Source organism: Sebastes umbrosus, chromosome 8 (assembly GCF_015220745.1).
Source record: "Sebastes umbrosus isolate fSebUmb1 chromosome 8, fSebUmb1.pri, whole genome shotgun sequence".
NCBI lineage: Eukaryota > Metazoa > Chordata > Actinopteri > Perciformes > Sebastidae > Sebastes > Sebastes umbrosus.
The window spans coordinates 15,087,474-15,108,477 of record NC_051276.1 but is presented as its reverse complement, the minus strand read 5'-3'; the positions used below and the strand labels follow the sequence as shown (position 1 = coordinate 15,108,477).

The 21,004-nt window shown below is 42.4% G+C and overlaps 1 protein-coding gene across 7 annotated transcripts in view; it reads right to left on the bottom strand.

The window, feature by feature from the left end:
• LOC119492854 (membrane-associated phosphatidylinositol transfer protein 2-like) overlaps nucleotides 1-21,004 on the bottom strand; it is a 48,303-nt gene that overhangs the window by 12,437 nt on the left and 14,862 nt on the right. For 5 of the 7 annotated variants that reach the window (XM_037777687.1, XM_037777691.1, XM_037777690.1 and 2 more), the window contains exons 2-12: nucleotides 14,351-14,598; nucleotides 8,883-9,097; nucleotides 8,019-8,140; nucleotides 7,140-7,373; nucleotides 6,661-6,996; nucleotides 5,056-5,151; nucleotides 2,014-2,118; nucleotides 1,862-1,926; nucleotides 1,563-1,634; nucleotides 699-943; nucleotides 316-505 (exon numbers count right to left, since the gene is read on the bottom strand). In XM_037777687.1, the coding sequence (XP_037633615.1) occupies nucleotides 316-505; nucleotides 699-943; nucleotides 1,563-1,634; nucleotides 1,862-1,926; nucleotides 2,014-2,118; nucleotides 5,056-5,151; nucleotides 6,661-6,996; nucleotides 7,140-7,373; nucleotides 8,019-8,140; nucleotides 8,883-9,097; nucleotides 14,351-14,428 (1,758 nt within the window). In that variant the 5' untranslated portion in view covers nucleotides 14,429-14,598. Of the gene's footprint in view, nucleotides 1-315; nucleotides 506-698; nucleotides 944-1,562; nucleotides 1,635-1,861; nucleotides 1,927-2,013; nucleotides 2,119-5,055; nucleotides 5,152-6,660; nucleotides 6,997-7,139; nucleotides 7,374-8,018; nucleotides 8,141-8,882; nucleotides 9,098-14,350; nucleotides 14,599-14,936; nucleotides 15,093-21,004 lie in introns of those variants that run through there. The other 2 variants (XM_037777688.1, XM_037777689.1) reach the window with 2 other exon arrangements.

Genomic DNA, 21,004 nt, shown 5'->3' with positions numbered 1-21,004 from the left:
GACAGCGGACCTCAGATCAGCTCTGACTGCTTGTTTTCCTCCGGTCTATGAAATCTTACAGATGCCGTTAGGAGCACCGGAGGACACCGGAGGATACAGAGGCACATGATTTTTTTCAGGTTACCTGTTTCATGTACTACTGTCACGATATAGCGACCGTTTTATAAAAATAACTTTTTTAATAATATTTGCTCCAATCTCGCCTACTTCAGCTTTAATTGAGAAAATAATTGACAGATTAATCGACAATGAAAATAATCATTAGTTGCAGCCCTAAAACACACAAATCGTTATAAAATGGCATATTACACTGACCTGGCCGGAGAAGCATGCCCCGTCCAGAGACTTCATGAAGTCTGTGTAGACCTGGTTGGCTCTGACGATGACAGCGGCCATGGCCTCCTGGTACTGTGGAGCAGAGGTGGCCAGGAGGGGGAGAGCTGCCAGGGGAATGTGGTCCTGGCTGCTGGACAGACAACCCTCATCGTAGCTGTATGGGCTCAGGCTGCCGCAAAAAGACGCAAATGAACAAAATGAACAGGGAAGAAACAAACACAGGAGGAGGGGAGATGGTCATGAGCTGCACCTGGATCTTTTCCATCAAAAACAAGCAGCATTCAGTCAATAAACAGATACTAACATCCTTATTCACAATGCTCACAGCAAGCAGAAAAACGTGCGCATGTGTGTCCTCTTACTTGGACACGAGGGAGAAGGCCTCGGCACAGATGGCAGGGCAGGGTACCAAGCGGATGGCGATGCGCCCCAGCGCTGCGGGGTAGTGAACACGCATGACTGCGTCGAAAGCTGTACTAATCGTGTTGACGTCAGCCTGCTTGCTGTTCTGGTCCCCTCCGCCTGTATCCAGGATGTTCCCTCCGTGCAGAACCAAGATCAGCACATGGATCTTGGAAGGCTGCAGACACTGCTGGGACGAACTCTCCTGAGAACAGAATATTATAAAAAAAAAAAAAAAAGGGTGATGGATGGGGTTAAGCTCTTGGAGAATATTCAATAAATTATATATTTACTCATGAAAACATCCTTTTTATTAGCATGACCAAAGACAACATGCTTAATGAGTGGAAAACATTACAGATTAACAATAATGCATTATCTATTGTGCATCAAATTATTTGTGTTTTGTCAGATTTGTAAGTCATATGGACCACACAACAACATGTTTGAGGGGCGGAGAACCATGAGGGGAAACAGAACAGAGCCAACCTGCACTCCACCTGGACAACTGTTCAACCAACAGCAAACAACGACAATGCTTCCGAGGACAAGTCACATTAAATAGAACAACATAATGTGCAGTTTTGTCTTTTTAGTCTGATACAAAACTTTTCAAAGAAGCACTATATGTACACTCAACGCCACAGCTGCAAGTACACAGAAGAAGTTGAACAGAGGGTGGTGAGGTTGAGGAGTACACATGGATTTGGGTTTTGGCAACGGTGGGGAAAAAAAGGGCAGGGGGCAGTAAGTACTGGGTTTACTGGGGGTCTCTGTGGTGCTACTGTAGCCCACAGTGCACTAGGGCCAACATGTTTACTTACTGAGTGGTGCCTTGTTACCGTGATGGTGGGAATGGGAGAGCTATGGGTCTGGCCGCTAACAGAGCCACGCATCTGAACACAAGAGGACAGAGAGGCTCAGGGACAAACAGCCCTTCTGTTATCCTCCAAACTGTAAAACCTGATGCAAATCACTATGTTTATTATAATGAAATCAAGTTTAACTGAAGCTTTGGGGTTCATTTTCTGTGGATGGTTCTTCAGGAATATTTATTTCAGACATGATTCTGCTGGTTAGTGTTGTGTTTTGTAACTAAACACTCACTGTCAGACACACATACCTCGTCTAGTCTTTCCTCACTGGTTGCTCTCTCATATTCCACTGCCATTTCCTTTAACAGCTCACCTGCAAACACACACACACACATTCTTAACATCAAGCACTGAGGCAGAGTGACTTTCCATGATGAAGTGCTCATGGTCTTCATCATACCAGGAGCTTCCTCTGCGTCTCCAGCTTCAATCTTGTCCATCATCTCGTTGGAGTTCCACTTGGAGATTTCCTTCGGGAAGACCTCCTCGCCGTCTGAGAGATCCTCTGTAGGGGCGACACAAGATAAATCATGATCAACTAAAGTATATGTATCCAATTTGTCATTACACCAACAGTATAACACTAATTTATTGTAATTAACAAGGTTGCATGAGTAACATTTGCATATTCAGTTATATAATGAAACAGTTGACCAACGTAAAGGAACCTTGTCAAGCTTTCCCACAAGATAATATCAAATAAACCAAAACATTTACATCTACTTGATGTAAAGTGTCACCCACTGTGGTGGCCAAAGGCATATTATGTTGGGTATTTTCATGTTTGAAGTGTGTTCATCTATGGCTAATGAGGGGCATGTTATTTTGTAATCTCAAATAGCAAGTGCATGTGTGCTGGAGGACAGAGGAAGTGGTTTTATTACCATAATGGACTTTCAAAGTAGAAAAACAAATCTATTTTCTAAACAATTACCTACTGAGAGAGGTTTAAACTAGTATGTATCTGACATGAATATGTGATTTTAAAAGGAAGGTTCAGGATCTAAAACAGAATATCCCTTTTTATCTCCTGTTTTACTGCCAGTAGCTTCATTTCTGAGAAACAGGCTGCTACCTCCTGTTCACTTTAGTTTGTGTTAACAAACTGAAAATCAAATCTAAAATTGAATATAAATATCCTGTAATTCCATTTAGTTCCACTGTAGTTATATTACAAATAAATAACAACTGTTGTAAAGAAATGTAAATCATTTTATTTCATAGTGACTTGATTTGCAAGCAGAAAGTTGGAGCAAGTTCCTCAGAAACCCCAGAGTGAGATTTCTCTCATTAATTGTAGGAGTTTCTAAGAGTTAATGTGTCCTGTACACAGCTGAACTTCAAGTGACTTCAACTTCAAGTTATTTTCTCAGTTGGATCACTTGTTCAATTTATAAATAACAATCCAGTCTTAAACTTGATAGAAAATAAGGTGTGAAGGTAAAGAGGTCTTTATTTGATTAATAGGCTTTACCTTGTTCAATAAATCAATAAATACAATTGTAGCTTCATTTGCAAGTTGTGTGTATAGTATAGTTTGTAATTGTAGCAGATACATTAGTCATATCTGTTTTGAAGAATAAGTACAGCAATACTAGCTTTATAAGACAAGTTAAGTGTGTACCATCGTTCATGGATTCAAAGCCTTAATTAATAAACGATAGTAGACCAGACACACTGAATGTAACATCTATGAGGAGTTCTCCTCCTAAAGCTTTCCTTTATTCATTTGCACTAAAAACAGAAAAGGGGAACATGAAAGTCAAAAATAAACTTGATTCTCAAGAGTTTGTAATAGAGGATTACTGCAAGAGGACCAGGACCACAAACAAGATAGAAATCTATTATTAAAAGGCAATCTGAGCCGAGTCAGTCGGTTTCCAAATTTAATTTGTGTACCACTATCGTGTGATTCATCCAGGCACCAAAGCACACAAACTTATATTCATACACACTGTATCTTCATTTTGAATCTCCAACATGGAATGACAGATAAATGTTCCTCCTCGTGGAAGTCTGATTTAAAAGATGTGCAGTCTATGGCTATAACTTATCTATGAAATCATCTCTTACATGCTTAGAAATGATGACAAATTGATCATAGAATAATGCAAACACCTGCAGATGTCGGCAAAACAAGCTAGCAAGCATGTCAACTTTAGCAACTGAACCAAACTTGCTAATCAACTTAACATTAGAAAGCAACGTTATGTAATGTCATCCAACCTGCATGTGCTACCATGTGATGTAACTTGACAGTGTGTTCATAGCGTTTCCATGACATAACAGAGAGCAGCCTATTTAAAACGCTCTCATTCATAAACTACCATTTGAACGTTAATATGATCCTGAACATGACTTGATGATCCCTTTCAGATGCAATGTTATCTGTTTTGCGGAGCTCTGATAGATAGCCTGATAGTTCATTCTCAGCTGAAGGAAAATAGGAGAATGTTGAAATAATTTTCAAAGACAACACAAGATTTTCCAGGACATTTTACTTTTTCTCTCATTTTCCATGTGTTTTCAAATTGGTCAATAGTTTTCCAGGTTTTCCAGGATGCATGGGAACATTTATTTACCATAATGAAATAACTGCTTAATGCATAAGGCCGTCTGTGCAGTGTAGGAAAATCTGTAAATCAAGAATATACTGAGATGGGCACCGGAGCAGCACATCAGTAATCACTGTATTAACTGTCACTGAGACAGACAGTAATGTACACTAATTTATGACAGTGTAGTCATACATTTAAATCAGTTCATTTGATAAAATGTAATGTGCTTTCACTTCAGGCACCCAACATGCAATAATTCATTAATCCATACAAACATGAATACTGCAGTACACAATAAATTATGGGATGACATGTCAGTCTAATGATTGCGTTCCAGTTACTCACAATGACATGAGCAGACATTTATTGATCTGGAAACTAATGACTGCAGTGAAATAAGTATCAATATAACAATTGACAGCAAAATTTTATTCTTGTTTCGTCATCATGTTATGAAACAATCTCACCACACAAACACTGGTGAATTATTTTGGGGGGGTCATTTATTGTTTGGATGTATCATGACTTGTAGAGGACCGTGTGTGTGTGTGTGTGTGTGTCAACGATAATGCCGGAACTGGAGTGTGTTGGTGAGAGGGGGACTGATGGACGGAGATGATTGTGATTTCTGAACTGGACGTCAGGATGAGACCTTCTCGGCCATTCTCATCCAGCAGAGAGCATGGCTGTCGTACCACACCCACCTATTTCAACTGAAGCCCCAAAGCATGCTGGGTATCTGGGAAGCTTAAGAACTGATCTGTGGTTAAAGAGATGCATGCAGAGTCAGGGGGAGAGGAGAACATGCAGGTTCTTGGAACACAATAAATACAACACTATTGATCTAACTATCCACTCCAATTTAAAATCAAAACTGGGGTTACCGTGAGCGTCGAAGAACTCCTCGTCCGAGCTGTCGTCTGAGTCTCGCGCTATGCTCTGCATCCTCCACTCTGAGATGCTGTGACGCGATGGGCTCACTGAAAGACCGCACATGGACACAAAAATTCACTGTTATTTTGGGACATGTGTTTCAGCCTCTCTCTTTCCCTTTTTAACAAACACATACACACACATTCTACGACAAAGAAACATTGCACAATCTCCCCCGGCCCACACACACACACACAGTGTTATATAAACATGCAACAGTTTCTGTGGTGCATCACAGATGGACTGCTTGGTGGTCAGGGGGGGTGTGTGAAAAGTGAGGCCCAGACAAGCTACAAGCATCCCGACTACCAAATGCCGGTCGAGGGAAATGGCAACACTAAAAGCAGGCCGTGTCTATCACGTGTCTTCAGTCTATGCCTCGTATATAATTAGTGTGGCGGAGAGAGGGGGGTGTCGCTCTACGGGGCAGGCTGGTGAGAGGGGGGCACAGCTGTAGCTGTCAGCACACAGGAGTAAACAGCAGTGGTAGAGGGGAGGGTCACTGCAGAGAGCGTCAGCCTCCTCTGGTCTGTGACGTCAGCACTGCTGCTAAAAATAGCCCCGGAGAGAACCACAGGGAGGAGTTACAGGGGTGAAACGAGGCACGCTGGATGAGAGTCAGGGTCCAGGTGGCGGCTACAGTGAGTGCTGCCTTGAGTTAGGGGTGACACTGGAGATGGGTGCGTTTGTGTTGTCAAAGCTGCGGCTAAAAATAACCCAGGTGAGATCCACCGAGTTGTAGGGGTGAGGAAAGGTAAGTTGGATAGTACAGCAAATGTGGAGGCGTGAGTTAAAACAGTAAAGTAGAGTAAAAACATTCCAATTAACATCAGGCGCCGGACAGAAAAGTAAAGCGGGGCACAAAAGCAGTCTGCATACTAAAAGTCTGCTCCCGAGGGGTTTGATTTTATTAACGCCAATTCAACAATTTAAGCGCAGAGCTCTTCAGTAGACTGATTCATTCAGCTTGGGAGCACAAAACAAGTTGTGTATTGTCTATGGAAAGTAATGTGAACTTATTATTTTGGCATGATATTTTTGACCATATCTTTCAACAATATCTACTGTGTTTGAAAGAGGTGAACCAATTCATTTTAGTTTGCTTCTTCACTAAGAACTGTCGCTGTGGTCAACTTGAATTTATGTGGGCAAATGCAATGCAGTAACCTTTAGATAGATACTCATACTCGCACTGTACTACATAGAAATGACACACAAATACAAACAGAAAAAGCGAAGTGCTACTTTGGCTTTGCACAAGCTTGACGCTTGACCTCGTTGAATTCTTCACATACTAGCTGCTAGTGTGGACACGTCTCAAATATCACAGCTGGCTATGTTTACTTATGGAACAGTTTGACTTTGTTGTTAGTAAACCTCAACCGTTAAAGGTGGAAAGGAGTCCGGTGGCAGACTGAACAAAGAAGGCTTAAAGGCGTGATAAGGTGTAATTATAGATGTGATAATGTGTGAGGGAAGGAGTGTGGCTCAGGACAGTGTAGTCTCTCACACACTACCGCACACAGAGGTGAGAGATGAATAGGTGCGCTCCTAACCTCCTCTCTTGGATGAGCGGGAGGATCGGGATGAAGTGGACCACTGCTTGGTGAGCACACCTCGTGGCTGGAGAGTCTCTCCTCCTGAGCTGACAACCACCTCCTCAGCTTCAATGGAGCTGATCGCCTCTTTAACCTCCTGGTCTTTGTCCGGAGACGGAGCGCCCCCGTTGGCCTCTGTGGCCTCCTCTGCCTGACTGAACTGGGCCATCTTCGTGGCCAGGGCCAGCTGGGTTTCCAGCTCCAGCTGCCGGATGTCCTCCATGGTCAGACCATACCACTCATCCTGCCAGCACCAGGCCTGCCGGTGGGCACGCACCATCACCTTTCTCAGTCCTAGGGAGAAACAATAGAATATATTAGACAACTACATCTAAAAATCATAAGGTTTCTACATTTAGATGTAAATATTCCTATCAAAATATGCTGTAAGTAAAACATTAGATAAAAGACTGTAACATCTGTGAATGCATACTCACCAACATCATGGATGAAGCGTTCAATCTTCGACTGCATGCCCCAGTAGCGAAACTCCACCTTGCAGAGTTTGTAGGCACACATGATGGGGGTCATCCCTGGGTTATTGTTGTACTCTTCTATCCAGTCGTCCCGCAGAGGACCCCTCTGGGTCTTGGCTGACTTGAAGAGCCGTGTGTCCTCTTCTGCTTTGTACTCATGAGGGGGGATAGGATCTGTCACTATGTCGATTGGGTCTGCCAAAGACAAATCAAAGACAAAGACAATTCAAATCCAGAAATAAATGAGTAATGGAGCTAGGTACTTTGAATGTATTGCATGAATTATGTTGCATATTCTGTGTCTTTAATATCGTACACAAGTACAAAAGTACATAAGCGGGTGGGGTAGTAGAACTTCTATGGACTTTGTGTTTAAAGGCTTGAAATTTTTTGAATAACTGAGTTTCAGGCTGACGTACACACACAAGAAAAAGTCATTCATTAAAATGATTACAATCAATGTTGTAACTGGGTCACTGCATGCCCTGAAACCATTGCTTTCTGAGCAGCTTCATATTCACTGGGCATGCAACCAAACAACAGAAAAAACATATGCAGTACCACTATATTGCCACAAGTGGGCCTCACCTGCTTCTTATGTTTGAGACACAAGAGGATCAATATAAAGACACTACAGACTAAATCTACTAATACTAACCTGTCACCTTAAATAGCTATGGCAAGAAAAGGTCATTACTTGCTTTGTTGATTCTCTAATATAGCTACACAGCATGTATATTGAGCTTATATGTTAAAGTAGCCTGATACACATCAATTCATATTTCAATATCTGAGTTTATGTTGTCGTAATGGTTCAGGATCAATACCAAATTGTCTCACCAATAGTCCTCTGCCTCTTCTCTACTGCAGACATGTTGAAGACATCTGCTTGGTTGCCTGTGTCGGGTTTGTAGTAGGTCTCAATGTCAATGGAGAACTTCTCAACGAAGGGGCAGGTGTATCTGAAGGAAAAAAAGGTAGCAAAATTGATGGCATTATGGATTTACATTTGTCTTCATTACGAGATTTACTTCTCAACTCAATGGCTAAACATCAGAACTATTTTATTATGAGTGACGACACCCTCTCGCTGCTGGGGATAGGAAACGTGTGAGCCATGCCCATCTGTTGCATCTGAGGCGTCTGCAGCAAAGCTGTCACTGGTTGAATAAATGTGTCAACAGGCACTCGCAGTCTATCAATATCCTGACAGGATAGTCAAGGGCACGTCTCTGTTCAGCACCTTCACGTCTCTGTTTGTCAGGCGCCACACAGACAAACACTCTGACACCCTGAGAATGAGGGGCCATCAAAACCTAACAGCCTGTAAGCGCTGCTGGCCACACGCCGATCTGATGGTCTGCTCGCTGATATTCTGACAACTTGCTCTGAGGTCTTTATTTTTATCTTGGCTTTGACTGAGGGACAGCAGCTAGAGAAGAACTTCAGACTAAGCATCATCGCACTCACCACTCATGGCATTCTATACGTATTAAAACTAAATATGAGCAGGGTTTGAATTATTATCCCCTAAACGTGTCTTTAAATGTGTGTACACCTACTAGCTGCAGTAGTTAGACACTCGTGCACAGAGCATTTCTATTATTAAAATAACACATTTAGAGTTTTGTGCAGCCTTGGCATACTTCAATGCACTCCTCCTGCTCTGAAGGGGTGTGGAGGTGGCTTTCCTGCAAACCTCACCTGGTGCGGGTGTAAGGGTAGGCGTTCCAGGACTCCTCTTCAACCCTCAGCGCTGCTTTGGGCAAGATGGAACGGAACCAGCTGGGAATGTGCATGCCAATATGGTAAACCTTGTGGGTGTACTGGCCCGTCCCACCCGGTCCATCTGTGTAGGGCTTATTCTCAAGGATCTCGACCCCGCTTCCTTCGCCACAGCTCTCATCTCTGCTCTTTTTCTGTAAGAAGAATAATTAAATGAAGTTGAAGTGAATTGGCAAGGTATTCATGTTTGGTAATAAGTAGTGAAGTGTAAAAAGAGTGTTACATTTTAAAATATGAATATAATTGTACCCTTGATCTGAAACAGAAGGAACTAAAACAAACAAATGAATGGACATGATGCCTTTTGCAAATAACAATCTGCCCCAACATGACACCAAAATTAATAGCTTCCTGTCCGCTCTGCCAGCTCTGAAATGCAAATCAGGAAGCCCAAAACCAGCTCTCGGAGCCACACCTTTCCCATATTTACATTCCAGGTGCACACAGAAAGAGAGGCTGGGTGGAGCCTGCAGATGCAGTGAGTAGACTTACAGCTAGGTGACTCAAAGCTTCAAAGACAGGAATGTGTGACATGGTAAGAGGAAGAGTTGTGATTGTTATGAAATCAGCAAAACAGGAAACAGCAGAGCATAGTCCAAGTGCTGACGACATTAAAAACACAAGGAGCAAAGAGCACGGACCATAAATGTCAGAGATTACTGATGCATCATCTTTCCTATTTCTCTTATCAGTCTTTCCACATACACAAAGTATGAACACAGTGTTTAGTGCAGCACTGGGATAATAGGGAGACAGATTTCTCCAGTCAGGATGGAGGCAAGGCAGTGAGTCAGTGGAGTGGGGAGGAGGAAGCCATGAGGCGTCCAGCGCTCCGGACCTCATTACCTTTGACAGGTCATTCATTAGCCATCCGCTCTGCTCTCAACAGCCAAGACACCGTTCCAAAGACACAGCACAGACGCCACAGCGCCGTCAAACTGGCCATACACGCAGCCAGTACACGAGACACTGTCAAGTCATTGTCGAGTTTAAAGAGTACTGTACGCATACAAACACGATACAAATGTATACAGCTGTAGAAGTACACAAAAAAAGATGGGAGTACACAATAGTGTTGTCAAAAATATCAAAGTCTTGATACATAGATACGGAATATTTGAAACGGTTTCAATAATAATTTTCCACAGTATCGATACACAGGTACCAGCTGCACTTTCTGCTCTTTCTTCTCTCCGGCGAGTTGACACACGCAACGCTTTTTATCTTTTAATAAAAATCAAACATTTTATGCCCACAATGTTGTGTCAAGTTTTCCCCTTGGTATCGAATATCGATATTTTTCAAGGTATTGTATTGAAGTTAGAAATTCGGGTGTTGTGACAACACTAATACACAGACCAAAAGAGTTCACCCCAAAACACAATAAAAGATATATTTCAACTTACACAGTTGACTTTTCAGTTAGACTGATCACAATAAGGTCAGTGCATTACTGTGAGTACCATTATCATTACATTTGCAAAGATATATTGCTGTTGAGTAATTGTGTTTCCTTTGTATACAGACAGCTCCAAATGTTGGCAAATGTCTGGGTGTTACCTCAGCAGTCTAGGTAAAAGGAACAAAAAAGTTTGTTTTGCAGTAGACTGTCTCTTTAATTAGGTTGCTGACAGGTGACAGCAAACTGCCAAATGCAAGTGTCACTCCTTCTCCCCCCTGGAGCGACGGGATGATTCTCTCCAGTTCAGCTGGAGAAAGATTACAAAACATTGGCCAGGGCTCAGCCAGTCCCTTCGGGGAAAAAGAGGGAAATGAGGGAGTAGATGACATGCTTTAAGTTCAATTAACTCTGAATGTAATGTTAGATTCTTAATGAAAACAGTGTGCTTTGTTCGTTTGTGTACAGATGTAAACTGTACCTGTGGGGGAGCAGAAATGAAGAAATAGTTTTCTCTAGAAGTGTGTCGGCTGTCTCCACAAGGGAGGGAAGGGGGGGCTCTGTGTCATCTACACCGTTCTAATGTAAAATCCTTTTTGGCTCAGTGCACAATGACAGTGCCGCTGTGTTGTGAGTTCAAGTCCTGCCCTAACACCTTCGCCACATAGCACTCTCGCGCCCACCGTTCTTTAAACAGCCATCAAAAGCCATCACCATGAAAGCCTACTGTATGTGTTTAGATCCGACTGCTCTGACAGGATGGGAGTCACATCCTGGTTTTTTTCCTCTTGCCACCAAGTTAGTGAGGAGTGTTTCCTGTTTGAGATGCTTCTTTTCACTTCACTCCACACAGACACAGTTGCTTAGTCAGAACGTGATGGATGTGTGCGAATGAATGAGACAGCGAGATCTTCTTCTCATATTTAATTTCTCACACATTCCGTGTTCGCTGGGTGCATTACTGCAAATCCCTATGCGGTGAGAATGAATTTACGATTAGCTCTCAAATGAGAAGGCGGCGTTGTAAGGGCAAAGGGAAGGAAGTGAGAGAAGAGATGGGGTGGGGCGTTGCCGGCTGAGGTGCAGATATGGCTAGGCTGTCCTAAGGCTCCAACTTCATCTATGAGGCTTACACCAGGGATGAATCGCAGACAGACAGGCCTACATGCTGCAGTTGCCCTGGTAACATACAGCAATGAAGAGAGGGTATCCGCAGACGCCAGCAAAATCCTCTCTGCTCAGAATACAGCTCTCCCTCTCTCTCTCTCTCTCTCTTTTCCTTCCACCCCCTCTCTAATTTCTTCCCCTCCCTCCTTCGCAACCTCTCTTTTTATCCTCCATTTCCTCTTTTCATTCACTCCCTCTCTCGAACAAAACCTGACCACCGGCACGCTGCTGATGTCACAGTTGCTATAGAGACAGAAGCCTCGCAGCACTGAGGCTGTGCGGAGAGGGTGAGGTCAGGAGGAGAGGTAACTATGGGTCACTAATGCAAGAATTCATCTTCCTAACATTTGCTTACATGCTTGAGAATGCACATATGAACCGACTCTGTGTAAACCTGCTTGCACATGCATAATATCCTGTCTGACAAAATCTAACACAGGGCATGCAGAAGATCTGGGAGCGAAGCCGGTCAAGTTCTGTGTTTCACATAATTAATAATTCTCCACAGCACCCTATTCAATACAGCTAATGTGCCAAAGAAATGATGAAGTTTGTAGAAGTGTGTAGCAGTTTGTGCTGTCTTGAAACGTCTGCTTGCTTCAGGGCATGACCGCTGAGTCATGCTCCCTACAATCTACAGCTCAACTGGATTACCTGTCTGTTTGGTGGTATGAAGAAGAACAACAGACGAGGTTGTCAACTGAGACGTCTGATAATCTTTAACAGACCAACATAGTCTTGTTGTAATCATGTACTATTATTTCTATTAGTGCAGATAGGACAAAGAAATGCCTTTACATATTACATGATACAATCTTACTACAACTAATCTTTAAGTCAATATTCAGACACTGACAGAAACACTTTCGGACGAACTGTTTTCATAGTACATAGGGGAAAAAAGAGAGAGGCCATCTGAGGAAATACAAGTGGACAAAGCTAAAGCTCGTGTTGTTATACCATTGGGCGGATATTTATTTTAGACAACTTTGTCAACATAAACACTAATTCATTTGGGTGCAGGATTAACAGTTGTAGGAGACGCCTTTCTACGGGGAAGGTCAACAGCTTGAAGGCATGCTGGGGTTTCCTTACACAAGGCCTAAATGTTTAACTTCTCTAATGGAGCTGTTCCCTGAGGGCTGCAAGGCAGTGCTTAAAGGAATAGTTCGGATGTTTTGAAGTTGGGTTGTGTGAGGTACTTATCCATAGTAGGTGTATTACCTACAGTAGATGACAGTCAGTACAGCACCAGTTTGAAGAAACAGACAGGAGTTACCAACACCGGAGCAAAGCAATGTACTGCTTTGGACAGGGAGGCAGAAAAATGTATTTTAGCCACCTAAAAGTAAGGCTAACCTAAAATAAAAAAATCGATATCCATTTAAGTGTACGCTACATTATAATATATTATCTTGCCGTAAGACAGCCCTTTCCTTCTCCTTTCCGATGGGGAACTGAACTGAAAGTGAAACTTATGTATGCTCTTTCCAAAGCCGGCAGACTCAGATGACAACAACTGTATAGATAAATTTAACTATCAGTTCAGTTTGCCATCGGAAAATATTTTAAATATTGCATACACTTAAACGAATATAATTTTTTTTAGGTGGGTCTTCCTTTTAGGTGACTAAAATAAGTTTTTTCTGCCATCCACAGCAGTACATTGCTTTGCTCAGGTGCCAGTGCTCCTGTCTGTTTCTCGATGGTGGGGGCACGCCGACCGATTACTGTAGGTTATACACCTACTATGGATAAGTACCTCCTACAACACACCTACAACCCCACTTCAAAACACCCAAACTATCCCTTTAAAGATACTATGTACCTCAAGGTCAATATTTTGCTTTGTTTGTTTCACTTGACACTGCAGTTATTGTAATATTTTACACACTTCTCATGAGTCTTATTTCCTGATGAAAGCGCTCCTTCATTGACATAACCAACACACTGAATCCAGCAAAATGCCTCAACCTGACCAAACAGGCCTGTAACTTCAACCTGTTCTTCAATAAACGTTAAACCACTTGTGATACGTATTACATAACCATGCAGCTCAAATCCCAGCACAACTGCTGAATGTTTAGTGCACGTGCCTCAAGTGATAAAAAATGTAAACATAAAAATGCACCTAAATGCCCAAATATGTCAAAAAAAAATTGAAACATTAGTAACTAAATAATGCATATTTTTTTTACCACAGTCCAAATCATTGTGATTGCTCTCCGTGCATCTCCGTGTACTGCTGCTCACAGTGCACCAGGCAGTACCACTGGATTAAATAAATCCTCCTTCATGTACACATGTCATATGAAGAGAAAATATGTTGCCAGCAAAGGGTAACTAAAGCTGTATAAATCAAGCCGTTCCTGCTTGGAGCTGTAAACCCTGAAGCTCTTACACAGACCCACAGTCTCCAGCTCAGGGCATGGTTAGACAAATGAAACTGTCTGACACAGAAGAAGCGGTATGTCCACCTCCATCGCGGCAGTATGTGTATGTGTGCACCGAGTTTGCAGAGAAAGCAAGGTGCCCCCACCCTCCTCCTGAAGAAACCTGAAGTCAATGACGGCTGGAAACAGCCAGCTTCAGAGAGTTTAAATTGGATAATCTATCAACACACAAGCTCTTTGTTCCATTACTCCACTGACGTCAGACCGTGTGACCAATCTTTTCGTAATTGGGTACGCTGCGATCGCACTCTGTGTTAATTTTTCTCCTCTCTTACTGCTGTTTTTTTGTCTCCTTGTTTCTGCACCTTCTTTAGCCAAGTGTGTGTGGGTAAGAATTTGGTGGGGAATATGGCGTTGTGTGACCTCACCTGGATCATATAGAGCTGGGCGATGCGGTACTCCTCCACACTCATGGGCATGGGGATGCGGTACTCCTTGATAAGCATGGTGAATCTTGGAGGAGGGGGGGGAAGGAGGATCGGGGAGAAGATTGACAAGGGAAGGGGGGAGGGAGGGACAGAGGGAAGGGAGGGGGGAGAGGGGACAGGAGAGACTCGGGGGGGGGATCCTATACGTGACTTGTCAAATCACCAGCTGAGGTCCACATTGACGGTTCCTGTGGGGGAAAAAACAAATAAAAGCATGAGGTACGTAAGCTGAGAATATGTTTGAAAATAAATACCTACAAGCATCCTGTCAATAGTGTTTGTTAAAGTCAAAACATGCCGTTAACCCTGATCTGATTTCTGGATCTCCAAAAATAAATAGTTAACAGTTCTTCAAACAGGTCTTCATCAACATCCATCAATCAAAAGCAGAAACCAGCTTCAGTCAGCAACAAAATGCATTCATCACGAACAAAAGATAACAGCATGCAGACGGATTTCAGAAGCTGCAAGATTCCTCTACACGCGACCGCGGACAAAGATACAAAGATTAATTCTCGTGGCTCACACGCAGATGAAGAGAAGAGCCGGAGTGTCATTCAGGATATATGCTCAATGTATGTCTGGTCCAAACCCTGGGACCAAGGAAGAGCATCAGCGGTGTGTCTCCATCCAGCGTCTCAGATCCAAGTAAGGCATTTTCCAGGATAAACTTCTGTTCTTATAAACAGGCCACAGCTCAGTGTGTGTGTGTGTGTGTGTGTGTGTGTGTGTGTGTGTGTGGGGGAGGGCGAGTGGCCGGAGTCTAAGGACAGCACCCGTGCCTTGCCGACGGTCCCAACAGCCACCCTGTCTCTCCCTACCATTCAGCACCGTCACATGGGGGGCTCACTCAGTGTAAGAGGGATTACAGTTGAGCGGGGAGCCTTGCATAACGCTGTAAGAACCCCCTGTGCCTGTTAGAGGTTTCACAAATAGCAGCCTTAGAATTGCACAAAGCATTGTTTTCAAACCACTGGGCAGATAGGGGTAGGTGTGGGCTATACATAACCAACGTGTGGGTGGCGTGAGTTGCAGAAGTCTGCTTTTGACCGCTAAGAGAAGAACAGTTCCAAAGCAAAGCAAGTACAAAACAAGATCATGACTGTACAACCTGTCAGCTAAGGTGGCACATTAACTGAAGAGGAGTCAATAAGGAAAGGGAGATATGAAAGATTAGATCTCTTCTGTCAAAATGAGTGATGAAGCACATTATTGAATATATGTAAAGAGAGAAGATCGGTAAAACCTTCAGTCCGTAAGGCAGAAAACGATTAACACTACAGGCTGAATTCTAGATAATGTTTTTCCCCATACACCTGTTAACAATTCAACAACAAAGAATTAAAAGTCTAGTTAATGAAGGTATAGTTCAGTCTGTATTTAGATATGGTGAAAGAACACAATCTTGGTCACCACACTGATGAGACTGTATGTGTGACAGGCGACAACAACGCCCTCCTGACACTGCCTGCATTTGGCTGTCCAAATGTGACTGCACAGCATTGCATAACCCCCATATTCACTCTTTTCTGACCTATGGCGGCAACTGGACCTCGCTCTGGCACTCGGCCATTCTGTCTAATCACTCTAATCACACTAATATTCCCACTGCGTCACTTATCCAGCGAACAAAGGCCAGCTTTGGTGAGGCTCCTGGTGTCGGCAAGGGCTCTGGTCCGCCACCTATTGAGGGCTCGCCCCCACAACCCCCGACCGAAGACACATTCACCTCATAAGCTCGCTGACGCATTGCCAGGACAAAGTTGCAGCCTGTGTAACTTCTCAACCTGGAGCAGGTGTTTACTAACAGACTGGGGGGTGTTCTGGTTAAAACACTGTATATAGTCTTCTATACATTTTCCATATAATATTGTTGCTCTACAGTCTACACAGAAGAACAACACATTGACAAAATCAGAGCAGAAAGACATATTTTGCTGAAAATAACTGCATTCTTTGGAAAGATGGGGATAAAAGTAGGCTAGCCTGGAGAGGCCCAGCGAAAAGCCTGCGGCTCAGGAGCCCGAGAGAGGCCTCTGGATGTTAGTGCCAGCAGGCTTTAGAGTGGAAGGTCAGGGTTCATCCTGGTTGACAGTGTCGATGATAAACAGCTGCACAATCTACTTGAAGCATAGTTCAACAATGTGGCAACAGCTTGAATGCGGGTTGCAACTGATGCTGCAACAAACTTCTGAGTGTTTCTGAGAATTTGCTCTTGGCCAACGATTCTGGATGTGACAGTGAGTGTGACACAGTAAAACAGATTCATTTACTGTCTGATAATCTGCCGGAGAATGACCACTGTGTGAATCAAAGTCCAAACAGCTGCCACCAACTGGCAGCCCACATACAAGGAAGTGACACCAGGTATGTAAAGCATAACAGAGGGAGGGACGACATACAGTCACAACATTGCTCTGTCCAGCAGGATTCATTAGGAGACTGCTGGGGTGATGATGAGGAGTTACTGGGATTTGTAGTGATGCTGATGCATGTGAATTATGTGCCCAATTGCCAAGCAGGATTATGACAGTTTTACTATGTTAGCGCTGCTAACTACTTTGTTCATCATGAATAAATCTGTTGATTTGTTTTATTAATCACTTAATTTTCTAGTCAATAAAATGCCAGAAAATAGTGAAAAAAGCCAATCACTATTTCCCAGAACCCGAGCTGATTTTTCCTTCCTAATGACACAAAACAGTCATTCCATTGATCAACTAATTGTTACAACAATACAATTTGCATTAGTTTATAATATTATTTTTAAAAGGGGCCCTATTATGTTTTTGTGCTTTTTCCCTTTCCTTTTGTGTGCATGTAAAAGGTCTGCAAAGTTAAAAAAGCCCAAAGTCCACGCCAAAGGGAGTTACTCTCCCCCACAGAAACACGCCTTTTCTTCTGTGACATGGTGATGTCACTAAGTAACACGCTTTACCTAGCGGCTAGTTTGGCACACCCTCAAACAAAGCTAGTTAGAGTGGAGCTGGAGGAGAGTCCAAAGAGTTTGGTTCGGTTGACCAATCACAACAGAGTGGGCCAGCTGACCAATCAGAGCAGACTGGACTTTTCAGGAGGCAGGGCAGGAGCTCAAACAGAGCGTTTCAGACAGAGGGTGAAAAGGGGTGCTGCAGCACAGTTGGTATGAGAAAATGTTTTTTGAACATTAAATCATGTACACATGTTCTAGTAGAAATCCCAAATACAAGTATGCACCTGAAAATAAGCATAATAGGTCCTCTTTAGGGATGTTAATAATTAACCGTTCAACCGTTAACCGATATTAAGCATTTTAACCGATTAACGCTTTCCGTTAAAACGGCTAAAAGAAATGTTAATAATGAATTAAAAAGCTGAGAAAAACTCGTCACTTTAATGGGAAAAGCTGGTCCACCTTAAGACAGTCTGAGCCGGAGTTACAGATACAGGAAGTTGGCTCGGGTCTATAGCTCGCTTGAGCGGAAGAGTTGTAGCCTCGTAGCATTTATTCACTGACAGATAAAGTGTACATACACTGTCTGCTACACCTACGTTCACAGCTATAACGCCACACACACACGGTCTGTCGGAAACTCGCGGAAGTTTTCACCGTATGTTTGTGACTACGGGTAGCATGAAGCTACCAGCAGAGCTACAGCTGCTAACGTAGCACAAACACACACACACACTGTTTGTTGGACAATCACTATCGTTAATCCGGGCAGACAGAGTATCATCACGCTGGGCAGACAAACAGCGGACAACCTGCTTAACTTAATGTGCGGTGGAGACTTTTACTGGGAAAGTGGCTGTATGTCCGCGACACTACACGCAGCATCTAAGTTATCCATCTGCTAAGTTAACGCTCCCGTACGGGTGAACTGGTGACTCAGTTGTCTGTTGTGTTCATACACTGCAGCAGGTGCACCGCTGCATGCGAGGCACAAATCTTGTCGGTTGTCATCACTCGCGAACTCCGACCAAACGGTCAAACTAGGCAGCACTGATCAAATATGAATCAATATTATGTAACGTTAATGCCTATTTATCGCCTCAAATGTTTTCAGAATCATCTTGTAGTGTACGGTTTAGCTGTAAAATGGAGAAGGTTTGTGACGCTACCGCCATTGTGAAATCTGGTGAAGGAACGCCAAGTTCTGGTCACATGACCGGAGCACAGCCAATAGGAACGCTCTCTCAATGATATTACCTGTGATTGGTCAAAGTCTACCGTCACGGGCTAGATTTTTTTAAAGCCTGAAAACAGAGCCATGAGGAGGTGCAGAAGTCTAGTTTTCTCTCAGAACACTTGAATTACAATATGCTGAAAGGTTATTATGGAATTTTTGCCCAGTGATGCCAAAAATATACTGCCTACTGCCACTTTAATCAAATATGTATTCAAAATCTTGCTTTACTTGGTTTTCAGACAAACGTGAACGTTTAAATTTTCTTTTTTATAAAACAGATTTCAATTTTGCTTAATCATGTTGAAAGCTTTTAGTAATGGCATGGAGCAACAGCCAAAGATGGACACACCCAATCATGCTCCCACAAAAATGTGTTTGTCACATGTTTTGTCTGCGTTTATTAATAGTGCTAATTTGTTATATGGATACTTAAACTTAAATTAATATTTATATAATTATAACACAGCACACACATATGTACGCATTGTGGCTTAGATTTAGTATATCTTCTTCTTTAATAGTGCACTACAGATTAATGAGGCCTTCCGAATAAGCTGATTTCGAGAGTGTCTGACTGCTCCACAAATATAATCAATATGTCTCCTTTACAGCAGTATTGCAGACACAGACTGATCCTAAACATGCCATATTTCCCAGATGGTTTAAACCTATCTCTCTGACTCTTCCCTTTGTGACTGATGCAGATGCTGTGCACAGCAGCATAGGACCTGTAATGCATGATCAACCGGCAGCCACGAGAGAGTACTGACACCATGCTTGACCCAGAAAAAAATCATTCTCACACACACAGCTTAAAAATAGCTCGGTCACAATAATCCTAGCATACGCAAGCAGAGTGCTTGACGTTGCTCGTTCAGAGAATATGCTCATTCCCTTCTAAAAATACAGTCTCTGCCCCCCTCTAGGCAGTGACGCAATAGCAGCACACGCCACTGCACAGCGCCAGCGCTCATCACAAAGCAGCCTCCAATGTTCCTGCTCCCGTTTTGATTAAACTGAAGCCAACCATAGCAGCACACTTTGAGTAGGACTTTGTTCTGCACCTCTAATCACCATTGCTTTTTCAGCCTGTTAAACGTGTGTCCAGCTGTGGCAGGATCGCGTACCCAGAGGTGTATACAGCTGCAACTACCTCATCTGCGATCCAGAAAGTGTGATGAACCATCAGAGATACTAAATCCTCCAGGCAACAATATTTCATTTCATGTTTTATGGTAATGCACAACTCCAGAAAAAAGCAATTCACAACACAACAACACAACTCTATCCACAGATTCCATGACTGAAAACTAGCAGGAAGAATTATTTTGTCTGCCCTTTACTCAAAACATAAATAAACAATAGAATTAGATGGACTGCCAATTACATATATTTACGTTCAATACGTAGAGTAATATGAGAAAAAGAAGATTCAAGAGCCATACTAGTAATACACCATCAACTAAGGAAAAAGATTACTTGACACTTCATATAGTCTAATTATTCTTCCTTTATACATTGTCTTGAACTGAAATATAATTTATAACCCTTTAAATCATTCAGTAGAGAATTCCACAGTTTGACGCCAACCACTGAAATACACATCTGCAGCCGAAGTAATCAGTGCATACTAGGGGTGTAAATCACAAGTTTAATCACAATACAATATCATATCAATTCTTTGGACAACGATACGATATTTTCTGATCATTAAGTCTGCAGCGATACAATTTTGACTCAATTTGATTCGATTCAGGGTCCTGTGATCGATATGAGACGATATCATATGCCCATTTAACACAATCAGTAACATTTATATCAACTCACAACAAGCAACTAAAATATGATTTAACAATTTTATTAATGAGCTCTTCCAGACATTAAAATGAAAAACAATCTATTCTTTTTAGTATAAAAATAAATAAATATAAAGTGGTAATTTCAAAATAAATCTTAATGATGATAATATGTATCAATGTTTTCATTTTGCAACAATGATATTGGATCGTTGATCATTGAATCAATGTATCAATCCAGATCGATGTACCGTTACACCCCTGGTGCATACTGATGAAATTTCCTTCTATGGTCCTCATCCTCTGAACTAAAAACAAACAACTTTTGGAAATATTTACTCTGCTTTTGCCCTGTACATAACTAGAGTCTGTAACTCAACTAAATATTTAAGTTTCAATAGTGCTGACTTAATAAACAGTCTGTTGGTGTGTTCTCTTGTATGCACTTTATGAATAATTCTTACTGCTCTTTTCTGTAATATAAACAATGGCTTTATATTGCTCATGTCCCACAGTTCCTAAAGTAGCTAAAATATGGTAAAGTAAGTGAACAGTACAGACATTGCCTTGTAATCTAACCATCTTAGAAAAATTCTTAGACACCTTTGTTTTTAGATGTGCTATAGGAG